Below are 12,289 nucleotides of genomic sequence, written 5' to 3' on the forward strand. Positions count from 1 at the left end.
GTTTTTAACAACTATAAGGTATATTATACTACAATACACTACACTACTACTAAAGTATACTACAGTATTTATTACAGTTTATCAGTTCACTATTGTTAATACTACAGTATGCTGTATTTCACAAAGTGCTGAAAACACTATAATATACAGTAGACTGTAATACACTTTACTATAGTATGGTTCAAAAACACTAGCTATACTATAAATTACTATAGTATTTTTACTGTACTGATTGCATATTCAAATTGCATGGTACTCCAATGCACTGTAGCCTATTTAGTATTATTTATGAGATTACCTATATCAAAACCCTCTAAAATAACCAATACTTATTTACCATGGTATTCAGGTGTGTCCAAATGTGTGTGTTATTGCTTGGTGAAAGCATATAATTATCCGCCGCACAAATCATTATATTCGTCCACGTGTGTGTCATTTCATGTTTACATGAAGGAGAATTTAATCAAGTTTTTTTGCGCCCTTTCCTTGAATTCTACTACAGCGAAGGCATGGCTCATGAATATTAATTACGTTCGGCGGCCGTTAGTATTGCGTGGTTAGGACGTCAACCAAATGACGTCAGGGTTACTTGATTAATATTTAAAGCGGGTTTCGCATATTCATGAGGAGGCGGAGTCCGGCGGTCAGGACAGACAGAAATAAACGGAGGCGTGAGGAAGAACAGACGCTCGCGGAAGACACGCGTCTCTACCTGCGTATCTGAAGAATTAGAGCTGCTTGTCCAGGTTAGTGGAGCTTATCTTTCACCTCATAGACTGTCCAGGTTGGTTTATGCTTAAATCAGGCGTTTGTTACTGCTGTTGTATTTCCTAGATGTTATTATTGATCTCAGGATACTAACTAACATATGAGGGATGTGAAGGTTGACTTTCAGTTCCAGACCCCCGCTCCTATTTGTGTTCAGACTGTGTTTTAAAGCCTATAATTAAACACAGTTGCTGAAAGCTGCTATAAAAAGTTTACTGCGGTCATCGGAAGATAATGCATTACTCACACAGTTCACAGAAAACACATAAACTGTCATTGGAGGTGTAAGTTACCAGGGGCCCGTTTACCAAATAAGCCAGGTTTATTTCATTTAATCTGATTTATGGTCAATTGATTTGGTTCAAAATGAGTCAGACTAACTGGAATAAGCTTGGCTTGTTTGGTAAACCTGTTTTATGAAACAGCCCCCAGATCAGACGAGTTCAGCTGTCATAAGACCAACATCAAGTTAGATCTGCAGGGGCCAGCTGGATAAACTTAGCCTCTATGTGTCTTAAGACCTAGTTTGACCTGCTAGGAGTTGAAAAAGTGGTAATCAGTCTTTCTTTTAGGATTCAAATTAGAAAAATCTAACTTTATGTAGCTTAAACTGACTTTACAAAGTTATGACCAGTCTTGAAGAAGAAAAAAAATAGATGATTGACTTTTAAGACTAGTCTAAGCAGTTTATGCAACTGGCACCTGTACAGTGAAGGTTGATTCAAAGTTATATACACCTTAACAGAATGTTTCTTCAAAGTCATCTTTGTGTTTGAATAATATTCGTAAAACATTCGAGAAAAAAAAACATTCTTCATGGAACGTTTTTCTGAAACATTTTAGTTGGACATTCCACTAACGTTTTTTAAATGTTACAACTTGTTTCGGAATGTTCAGAGAACATTTAAAAGTAGCATTACTGTAACGTTTGAAAATGATCAAATGGAATGTTTGCACAACCAAACGTTTTAAAAAGTAAAAAACTGGGTGTTTTAACGTTTATAAATAACGTTTTTGTAACTAGAAAATCATTCTTAAACATGTTTTTTTAACTGTTTCAAGTCAAACATCAGATTAATCTGTTCTGTTTTGAAGGTTTATGAAGGATTGTGTGCTTAATATGTTTTTAATGTGCTGTAAGTGGTCATAATATTTGTCAGGAATGATAGTTATGCTAAATACTCATAGCTGTGAAATGCACTTGTGAACGATTCATCACAACAGTCTGTTGACACATTATGTCAGCAGAGTGATATGATATTATGGAGTAATTTTTTCACATTTTCTGTTCCTTTCTTAATTGCACCATTAAATAATCACTGGAGATATTTTCTGCAGTACTGTGCTCATCATTCACACAGAAGACTTTTTGCATTTTTAGATTTTCGAAAAACTTCATTCTGTGTGATTTATAAGCTTGTTTACCCATGGGGACCTCAATTTAGGTCCCCGACGTGACACAAGTCTGTGTGTATTCAGGTTTAAGTCCCCACCGGTATATAAAAACAAACACACACACACACACGTTTACTTGGATATCAAAATGTGGACACTGCAAAGTCCATTTCCACCATGGAATAAAAAATAAACAAGGTAATTGCAACTTTTCATCTCTAAATTCAGACTTTTTTCTCATATTTCTGCGTTTATCTAACAATTCTGACTTTTTTCTCCCATCACAGTTCTGAGAACAGTCTAAATTGTGAAATACAAACTCAAAAATCTGAGAAGAATGTCAGAATTGTGAGAATAAAAAGAATAAATAAAAAATAATGGAATAAAATAAAAAGTTACAATGTAAAATAATAACAATAAAAAGAATAAAAAGTTACATTTTGCTTTTGAATTTTTATTTCATGGTTGAAACAAAAAAACAGAATTACAAGGTGTGAACTCAGAATTTGGAGAAAATCATTTATAATTTTGAGATGAAAAATTGGCATCGGGGGAAAAAAACAACAGAATTCCGAGTTTATATCTTGCAAATTAGACTTCTTTTTTTTTTTTTTTTCAGAATTTAAATTCTAAGGGAAGATTTTGGTAGATTTGATCAGGTTTTTGTACTTCTGGTTACAAATTTGTCCCCAAAATGTGGTTAAGTAGACACACATGCTCACACACACACACACGCACACATATACACACACACACACACACACACACACACACACACTCACTCACTCACTCACTATGCTTAATCAAATAAATTCCTGAGCCGCAGGGCTGTGTGACGGGAAACAGAATAGCTCAGGAGTGTGTGAGTGTGTGTGCACAGATCCAAGAGACCCGAGGATTGTGGAAATGTGTGTGGCTTGGAGCCGTTCTTTACTCAAGAAATGCTTGTGCAAAAAAAAAAAAAAAAAAAAGTCTGTCTCCCAGAAAATCGCTGTGCTTTAGAGAATACTGATTAGATTGAGATCTCAGAGAAAAGCAGATATTTGCGTTGTGCTTTGATTAAATGTTGTAAGTTATCATGTAAGATTGGGCCGCGGGTCAGACGTCTGGACAGGTTTGAACCTGGAATACCTTGAGTCATTTTACTATGATTCCCATTGAGGGATTTCTTTGGGTGAGGAAAGACTTTGGGCTTAAAATCATCAAATTTATGTGTTTTGTTCTTCATTTGATTTGAATATGTTATGCTGTCTCCCTTAAAGGCAACACTAGCAGAACTGCAATAGTAACATACAGTTTCCAAACATATGAAAGTCCATGTGTAATAAAAGCACGGCGCCAGTGTATTAAAGTGCTTTTACCATGCTGTTCTTAGGCTCAGAGACAGAATGAGTGTTGATTGTCATTTGAAGTGTGCATTTTATAGGCCTTATAGTTTTTTCTTAAATATTACCCCGTTTAAAGTCAATTGAGTAATTGTTTGCATGATGAAATGTATGTATACTGTAGTGTATATAGTGTTTTATAGTCATTTTTATAATACAAATATACAGAAATGTGTTTTTTTAAATTTTATAAATTATAAAAATCGTTCAAATAAAAAAAAAACTACATAAATGTATTTTAATTTATTTCATAAATATTATAAAAATCTCTCTTTTGTATATATACATTTTAATACAAAAAAGTTAAATATCTGTCTATCTAGACACATTTGTGTAAAAGTAATTTTAGAGGTGCAGCACCTTATTTGATTTTAAATGATTATTTTTTGATTAAAAATAAGACAAAATATTTTTTCTTTGGAATAACATGCTCTGTTGAATTGTTAACAATAAAGCATGTATGTATTAGAAAGTAAATACACCATTTTCCTTTTAGTTTAAGCAGCACACAACTTTTGTTTTTAATCCATAAGCAATGAAATGCATACAAATAATGAAACCTGTATTCATAAAAAGAATAAAAGCACCTCGTCTCTCTCTCTCTGTTCTTCAGGTGAGCTGCCTGTGTGTCCCTCACGATGTTTGTGGCGTTGCAGCTGTGTGTGTTGGTGGTGGTTTGTTCTCTGAGCGTTTCTCAGTCCTCGTCTTACGGAGAGCGAGGCTCTGATCTCGGCCTGCAGGTGTTTTTGCGTGTGGTCCAGGACAAACCGCAGGAGAATGTGGTCTTGTCTCCTCACGGCGTGGCCTCCGTCCTGGGCATGCTGCTCCCGGGGGCCCATGGGGACACTCGCCGCCAGCTGCTCACGGGCCTCAAATACAAGAAGACAGGTGTGTGTGTTTGCTCTGGTTTTATGTGCAGTACTTGTGCATTGAAATGCTCAAAAAATAGGAATCTCAAGTCTGTAAATAGCATCTGATGTTGATTCTGCTCTCAGGTCCTTATAAGATGTTGCGTAAGTTGCATAAGGCCCTGACGACCAAATCCAACGCTGATATTGTGACTATTGCCAATGGGCTGTTCCCCAACGAGGGCTTCAGCATGAAGGACGACTTCCTGACAGCCAACAGGGAGAACTTCATGTGTGAGAGTCAAACCATTGACTACAGCGACCCAGAGAAGGCTGCAGAAACCATTAATGAATGGGTGAAGAACAGCACCAAAGGTACAGCGGACCCCTGCATCTCATACACTTACCTCGCTAGGATTTTTACAACACATTATCTTTTGAAATGTCATATTTATCCCGGAATAAGCTCTTAGCCCTGAGAGCTTTAATGTTTTTTTGTTAAATATGTAACCTGTAGAATATTTATATTAATAGTATAATAATGTAATAGGCACTTTCCATGAATAGTCTACAAACTGGGTTACCATTATTATTTTTAAACCATTAGAAGCACAAATCTGTTGAACTGATAATCAGTTTTTGTGGTAAAGAAATATTTTTTTAATTATTAATCTTTAAAAAAAAATTATTATAAGGAGAAAAAAAAAATTTCTTCCATTTATAGGATGTTTATCAACAACATTTGGTTAAAATATACAAACTTTATTTATTTGGGTTTTATTTTTTAATTATTTATTAATAATTTAAAGTTAATAATTCTTAAAAATATTTTTTTAATTATAAGAAAAAATATTTTCTTAAAGTTATAGGAAGTAGAAGTTTTTCAATGACAACTTGATTTTCTTATTTGCTTGTTTTTATATTTATTTGTTTATTTAGGAATTAATTATTAACTTAATTGTTAATTGTTAAAATCATTTTCCACATTATTATCAGATAAAAAATATTTCTTTAATTTGTAGAAATTAGAGGTTTATCAATAACTAAAAACAACATTTGTTTCCTGTATACAAACATAATTTATTTATTTGTATATATTTATTTACTTATTTGTAAATTTGCTTTTTTATTATTAATCATGAAAACATTTGTAATATATTTAATTTTTTAACATTTTTAATATAAAAGTTATATAAGGAAACAAATGAATAATTTTCTTTAATTTATTGGAAGTTTGTCAATAACTGAAAAATGGTAAACTATTTCTATATTTATTACAGAATCACTCAAATCAGGGTTATAAACTGTATTCACTTTTTTGAGTTTTTTTGCAAAATCTCATACAAAATGATCACAAAACAAGACAGCTGATATTTATATTTAGTTTGACCTCTTGATGTTGTCCTTTCATTCACAATTTGTTGGAAAAAGTGTGTTTTTTTTGCCTTATTTAGTTTTCTGTTTGTGTGAAAAGGCAACTAATTACAATATTAATATTGTATAAATATATGTAATATTAATGTATATAACCTGCTCTGTTTTTTCTTTCTTCTAGGCCAAATTCCCAGTCTTGTCAAGGCAGATATGTTCGATCCGGTTATGACTCGGTTGGTGGCTGTAAATTCCATTTACTTCAAAGGCCTTTGGAAGTCCCGTTTCCAAGCCCAGAGCACCAAACCCAGAAGCTTTACTGCAGGAGACGGGAAGACATACAAAGTTCCCATGATGTCCCAACTCTCTGTCTTTAGCGCAGGTGAGATTTCTCGCAGGTTGCATCAGATATTACACTCGCACACATTCAGAACGGTTGAGTAATACAAGATTTTCCCGCCACGTGATTCATGCCATTGAACTGTTTTCCAGAGACGGCGATGCAATAAAAACGTGGCTACTTTTTAAATCGCTGGGAACGCTGGAGTATTTTAACTTTACAATTCCTCATAACCCAGCAGATGGGAATAAAATAGTGTAAAATGTGAATTAATTGAATTCTAATGCAAATGCCAAGAGTGTCTGGCTATCGTCAGAAGGATTTAATCCATGAAAACGCAATAAACTGCTGTTTTACTAGTTTTGATATAAGCATTTTACGAGTAGAATAAAGTGTTTTATAGACCATACAAAAGGACTGCATTTATACAGTTCACAGGGGTGACTGGGATATGATCCACACACACATGTGTGTTGGGTATTGGTTTTTGAGGAACATTCATATACATAAACTAATATTCAATAGCTATGTGTGCCATTTGACTCTTTACTAGCAGCATACATTTTTGTTTTCATTCTCTCTGCAGGTCAAGCAAGCACTCCAGAAGGTTTGAAGTATACAGTGATCGAGCTGCCGTATCACGGCAACAGCATGAGCATGTTCATTGCGTTGCCATTAGAAGAGGCCACGCCCCTGTCAGCCGTCTTGCCGCACATCTCCACAGCGACCGTCCAAAGCTGGACCAAACTACTGGTCCAGAGGAGGATGCGCCTCCTGATGCCAAAGTGAGATTCCTGTCCTTAGCGTTATCCTTTAATATTCACTTTCTTTTTCCCCTCTAAATCAGTCTTTTGGATGATGTAGTGTTATTTTAAATTAATATATAGAATGAATTAATATAGAATGTATTCATTATTATAATATTTATTCATATTTAGTCTATTGACTAATACTAATTGACTAATATTATATCTATAAATTTAGTTGAAAATCAAGTCAATTATGTCAAAATTGTAAAATGCTAAATCTTAGACATTTTGTCATATATGACTTTTTATCTAATTTTGGTCAATTTATTTTTATCTCATAATTTTGACTGTCATAATTAGGACTAAGTATAATTATGACTTCATTATGACTTCATTTGTAATCATTTTGACTGTCATAATTGTGACTTTTTTTCTCAATTATGTTATAGTATGTCATAATTTTGTCGATCTGATAATTATGAATTATTAATCATTTTGACTATGTAATAATGACTTGTATCTCATAATTATGACTCAGTATGACAATTGTGACTTTATCTCATAATTATGATTTAGTATGTTATAATTATAACTGTTCTGACTTAGAATATCATCATTTGGATTTTTTATGTCATAACTTTTGTATTCTCATAATTAATCTCATAATTGTTTTACTTTTTTGTGATAATTGAGATAATTTTATAATTATGACTCGGTATGTCATAATTGTGATTTTGTATCTCATAATTATGATTTAGTGTGTCATAATTAACTTTTCATTTTATGAAATTTTTTATTTCATAATGACTTTGGCGTCTCATAATTTTTACTTTGTTATAGTTATGAGACAATCTTATAATTATGACTTGGTATGATGTAATTTTGACTTGCTAATCTCTTTATTATGACGTTTAATCTAATATTTATATTTGATTTAATTTCGGCTGTATTTCAGTTACCAAAAAAATGGTTTAGGATTTTTAATAGTTTTAGTTTCAGTTAACAATAATGCAGTTAGTTAACAATACCACACTGGTAGTATCTCTAGCGAGTCTTATATGGATTCATCATTTGCCGCTCAAGCATCAGTCATGGTCTCTCCTCCTCTTCTCCGAGTAGATTCACAGCCGAGGAAGAGGTGGATTTGGAGGGTCCTCTCGCAGCGATGGGAATCAAAAACATCTTCAGTCAGACCAAAGCTGATTTCAGACACCTGAGTGAGTGACAGCTGTCAGCAGTGTTGGGGGTAACGCATTACAAGTAATGCGAGTTACGTAATCAGATTACTTTTTTCAAGTAACTAGTAAAGTAACGCATTACTTTTTAATTTACAAGAAAATATCTGAGTTACTTTTTCAAAAAAGTTACTTTGTTTTCCCATTTATTGACTGACAAATCTCCTGCCCCCATATTGGGAGAAATCGGAAGTACACAGGCATTGTGTGTGCGCTGTGTGAACATGCTGTTACTGTAGTCCTATTTTAAATGTGAATGTGCATTAATTCATCCCACTCGCAAAAAAACAGATTTAGTATTCATCAAAATGGATTAAAACAGTGAAATGCAAACTCAGAATATGATGCAAACCTACAATAATTAAATATGTTAAATAACTCAAATGTATCTAATCCCATTTTATTAACCAATCTCTTTGCTGCTGACCTTTAATGATTCAGTTCAACCATACTAATAAGCAAAAATGACTTTAGATAAACTAACAATTGTGCTTCATTAGTTACTTTTTTAGGGAGTAACGCAATACTGTAATGCATTACTTTTAAAAGTAACTTTCCCCAACACTGGCTGTCAGTCATGTGCAGCATTTTCTTCCTAAGTTCATTTTATGTGCATATGTTTGTGTTTGACTGAATGATATCGCTGGCTGTTGACTGTGAACTTCAGCCGCATGAATCACGTCTCTCAGCAAAGTGTGAAAATGAGTCAGAGTGACACTGTTAGTGCTCTGGTCACCATCCAGAGACGCTCCCAGCTCCAGATGATCTCTAAAGAGATAATTCTCCTCAAAGCCTGTGCTTTATTACCATAATTCATGCTGTTAAACCACAAACTTTAACCTGAATTGCAGCGAGCAGTGAATCACTGTGCCTTTTCACTTTAAACTATAAAGAACCATCACAGTTCACCCAGAAATGAAATCTATCATCATTTACTCAACCACATGTTGTTATCTATTCAGTGGAACACAAAAGGAGAATTATTTCCATACAAAGCCTGTCTGTCAGGCTCCAAACAGGATCAAAAAGTATCATAAAAGCTCTTTTTGGAGCTTGACAGACATGTGCAGTATGAAATGTCATTGTATAGAGAACGGAAGGAAGTCATTGGGGTTTGGAATGACAGCAGAATGAGTAAAGGATGACAGAATGTTTATTTTTTGGTAAATGATCACTTTTACAGGATTTAAAGCCCTTCCCATTCTTAAATTTTGACTTTTGGCTATTAGAAAAGCTGAATTGGTTTAGCAAAGGCAGAAGTTTCCTGTTATGGAAGCCCATGTCCGCCACATAAGAAAAAAAATATGGTTTGATAGATCGTAATTATGACATAAAGTCGACATTATGAGAAATGAAGTCAAAATTATGCATTAGAAATTTTTATTTTTTATGTAATTATGACAATTTTGACTTTGTAATTAGGAAATTTTATCTCATAATTTTGACTTGTGTCAATATTTTTACTTTATTTGTCATAATTATGACTTTTTAATAACTGTAATATTATAATAATTTTAAATTAGTATCTTAGTCTTATCGTTATCATAATTGATTTACCTCATCATTTTGACTTCTTATGTCATAATTCGTTTTATCTCATAATTATGACTTTATCTTTAGTATGTCATCATTTTATAAGTATGACTTAGTATGCTGTAAATTCGACTCATCATATTTATGACTTAGTATTTCATAAGTACAGCTTTTTTATTGTGCCTTTTATCTCGTAATTATGACTTAAATGTGAAAAATCAGAACTGTTATACTTTTTATCTCATAATTTTAGTATGTCATCATTTTGACTTAATGTAAAAAAAAAGGTTTATCTCACAATAATGACTTAATATTACATATTTTATGACTTTGTATGCCATCATTTTGACTTGTTATTTGACTTATGGTCATTTTAAATCTCATAACTAGGACTTAGTTTATTGTAAATTTTGATTTTTAGCATGATTACGATTTCCTATATCATAATTATGACTTTTTTAATTATTTAGATTTTTAGCTTATAATTATGACTTAGTGGAACATAAGTTTGATTATGTCATAATTGTGACTCTTTGATATTATAATTGATTTACCAGAGCATTATTTTTCTCTTATATTGTGGAAATGAGCTTCCATACAATGTTGAGCGAATCAGCCTGGAAAACCAGAGACTGCCAAAAGAAGGACTATGTGTGGGAAAATGTTAGAAAATAATGAGAGGGGCAAATGTAAAGCAGAGTATAGAGAGCAAATATGCACTATAAATGAAGACTAGAGGAAGGAAGAGGTTTTGCAAGCAATGTAGGCCATAGCATATGAGAAATACCATCAGAAACCACACCTGCGGCTCTGGCAGTCTGAAGTGTGTTGTTCTGTTTCCCTCGTGTGGCAGACTGATGTAATGACATGTGTTTACTGTATGAATGAAGCCCACTCTGTATACTTCTATGTGCTAAAGCTACATGCTGTAAGTAAAGAAGACTTGTGTGTTTGTGTGTGTAACAGGTTCAGAGTCTGTCTATGTGTCCAAAGCACTTCAGAAAGCCAAGATAGAGGTCAATGAGGATGGAACCAAAGCCTCTGCCGCCACCAGTACGTTACTGTGTCACACGAATCCTCTGTTTTTAAGTTGCTAGTAAATCTCAATCATTGGAAGTCCAGCAAGACCCTTCATTTGTGCTCATGATCCTAATGTGCATGTACTCTCTCTCTCATTTCAGCTGCAATCTTGCACGCCCGATCTTCTCCTCCGTGGGTGACTGTGGACAGACCGTTCCTGTTTCTCATCAGACACAATCCCACAGGTACACACACATCCAGTCTATAGGCTTTTTATTGGTTTATGAAACTGTAATATTAAAATGTTCCTGATATGAAATGGATCTCACATCTGGTCTCGCTCTCTTCCCAGGAACTATTTTGTTTGCTGGCCAGATCAACAAACCTTGAGCCAGGGATCAGAGGAGATTCAATCAGCTGTCAACACACACACAGACACAGACACAGACACAGACACAGACACAGACACACACAGACACGCACACAGACACACACAGACACAGATACAGGCACAGACACAGACACACACAGACACACACACACACACAGACACACATAGACACACACAGACACAGACACACACAGACACACACACAGACACAGACACACACAGACACAGGCACAGACACACACAGACAGAGACACACACAGACACAGAAACACACAGATACAGACACACATAGACACAGACACACACAGACACAGACACACACAGACACAGACACACACAGGCACAGACACAGACACACACAGACACACACACAGACACAGACACACACAGACACACACAGACACACACACAGACACACACACAGACACAGACACAGACACAGACAGACACAGACAGACACAGACAGACACAGACACACACAGACACAGACACACACAGACACACACAGACACAGACACACACAGACACAGACACACACAGATACAGACACAGACACACACAGATACAGACACACACAGACACAGACACACACAGACACAGACACAGACACACACAGATACAGACAGACACAGACACACACAGACACAGACACACACAGACACAGACACACACAGACACACACACAGACACACACACACACACACACACACACACACACAGAAACAGACACACACACACACACAGAGACGGATGAATATATTTAACTTTTGTCTTGGATTGCGTGTTCTTTACCCACTCAATTTCTCAAGTGTCTTTTTACCTTCATTTTGACTTTGTCTTTATTATCTTTATATACTTGAGGAACATTTTATGAGATTTTATACATGGTTTATAATTTGTCTAAAGCAAATCTTTCTCACAAAATGTGTGCAACTTAAATGCTGAGATAACTTTTAACTTTTTTTGTCCTTAATAAAATGTCAGTTCATTTGTCACATTAATGATGTATTTTCCTGCATTGAGTCTTATTTTATTAAACAAGGTACTTAAACTGGTTCATTTTGTTTCTAACTCTTAAGAAAACATTTGTTGTTTATTTATATATATATATATATATATATATACATAAGGTAAATATTTTGAAAATATATGTATGTATTTATATTCTTATGTTTTATATTATATATAAATATATTTAACATATAAACATATTTTCTTAAATATATACATGCATGTGTGTGTATTTATATATGC

At 34.2% G+C, this 12,289-nt stretch overlaps 1 protein-coding gene across 1 annotated transcript; it reads left to right on the forward strand.

Annotated features, from left to right (window-relative positions):
- Nucleotides 1–673: 673 nt before the first annotated feature.
- On the forward strand, nt 674–11,156 carry LOC306851215 (glia-derived nexin-like). Its single transcript, XM_079387371.1, has 9 exons — nt 674–746; nt 4,162–4,436; nt 4,544–4,771; nt 5,952–6,149; nt 6,694–6,892; nt 7,976–8,073; nt 10,591–10,677; nt 10,806–10,889; nt 10,997–11,156. The coding sequence occupies exons 2-9, from the start codon at nt 4,187–4,189 to the stop codon at nt 11,032–11,034; spliced, it is 1,182 nt and encodes a 393-aa protein (XP_079243497.1). The 5' UTR covers nt 674–746; nt 4,162–4,186; the 3' UTR covers nt 11,035–11,156.
- The last annotated feature ends 1,133 nt before the right edge of the window (nt 11,157–12,289 follow it).

Source organism: Barbus barbus (genome assembly GCF_936440315.1).
Source record: "Barbus barbus genome assembly, chromosome: 31".
NCBI lineage: Eukaryota > Metazoa > Chordata > Actinopteri > Cypriniformes > Cyprinidae > Barbus > Barbus barbus.

Bases quoted from the DNA above. Each gene is read 5' to 3' on its own strand.
- LOC306851215 (XM_079387371.1), top strand. From the start codon at position 4,187: ATGTTTGTGGCGTTGCAGCTGTGTGTGTTGGTGGTGGTTTGTTCTCTG. The intron at 6,150-6,693 runs GTGAGATTTCTC...TTCTCTCTGCAG, and splicing joins ACTCTCTGTCTTTAGCGCAG to GTCAAGCAAGCACTCCAGAA. The intron at 10,890-10,996 runs GTACACACACAT...CTCTCTTCCCAG, and splicing joins CATCAGACACAATCCCACAG to GAACTATTTTGTTTGCTGGC.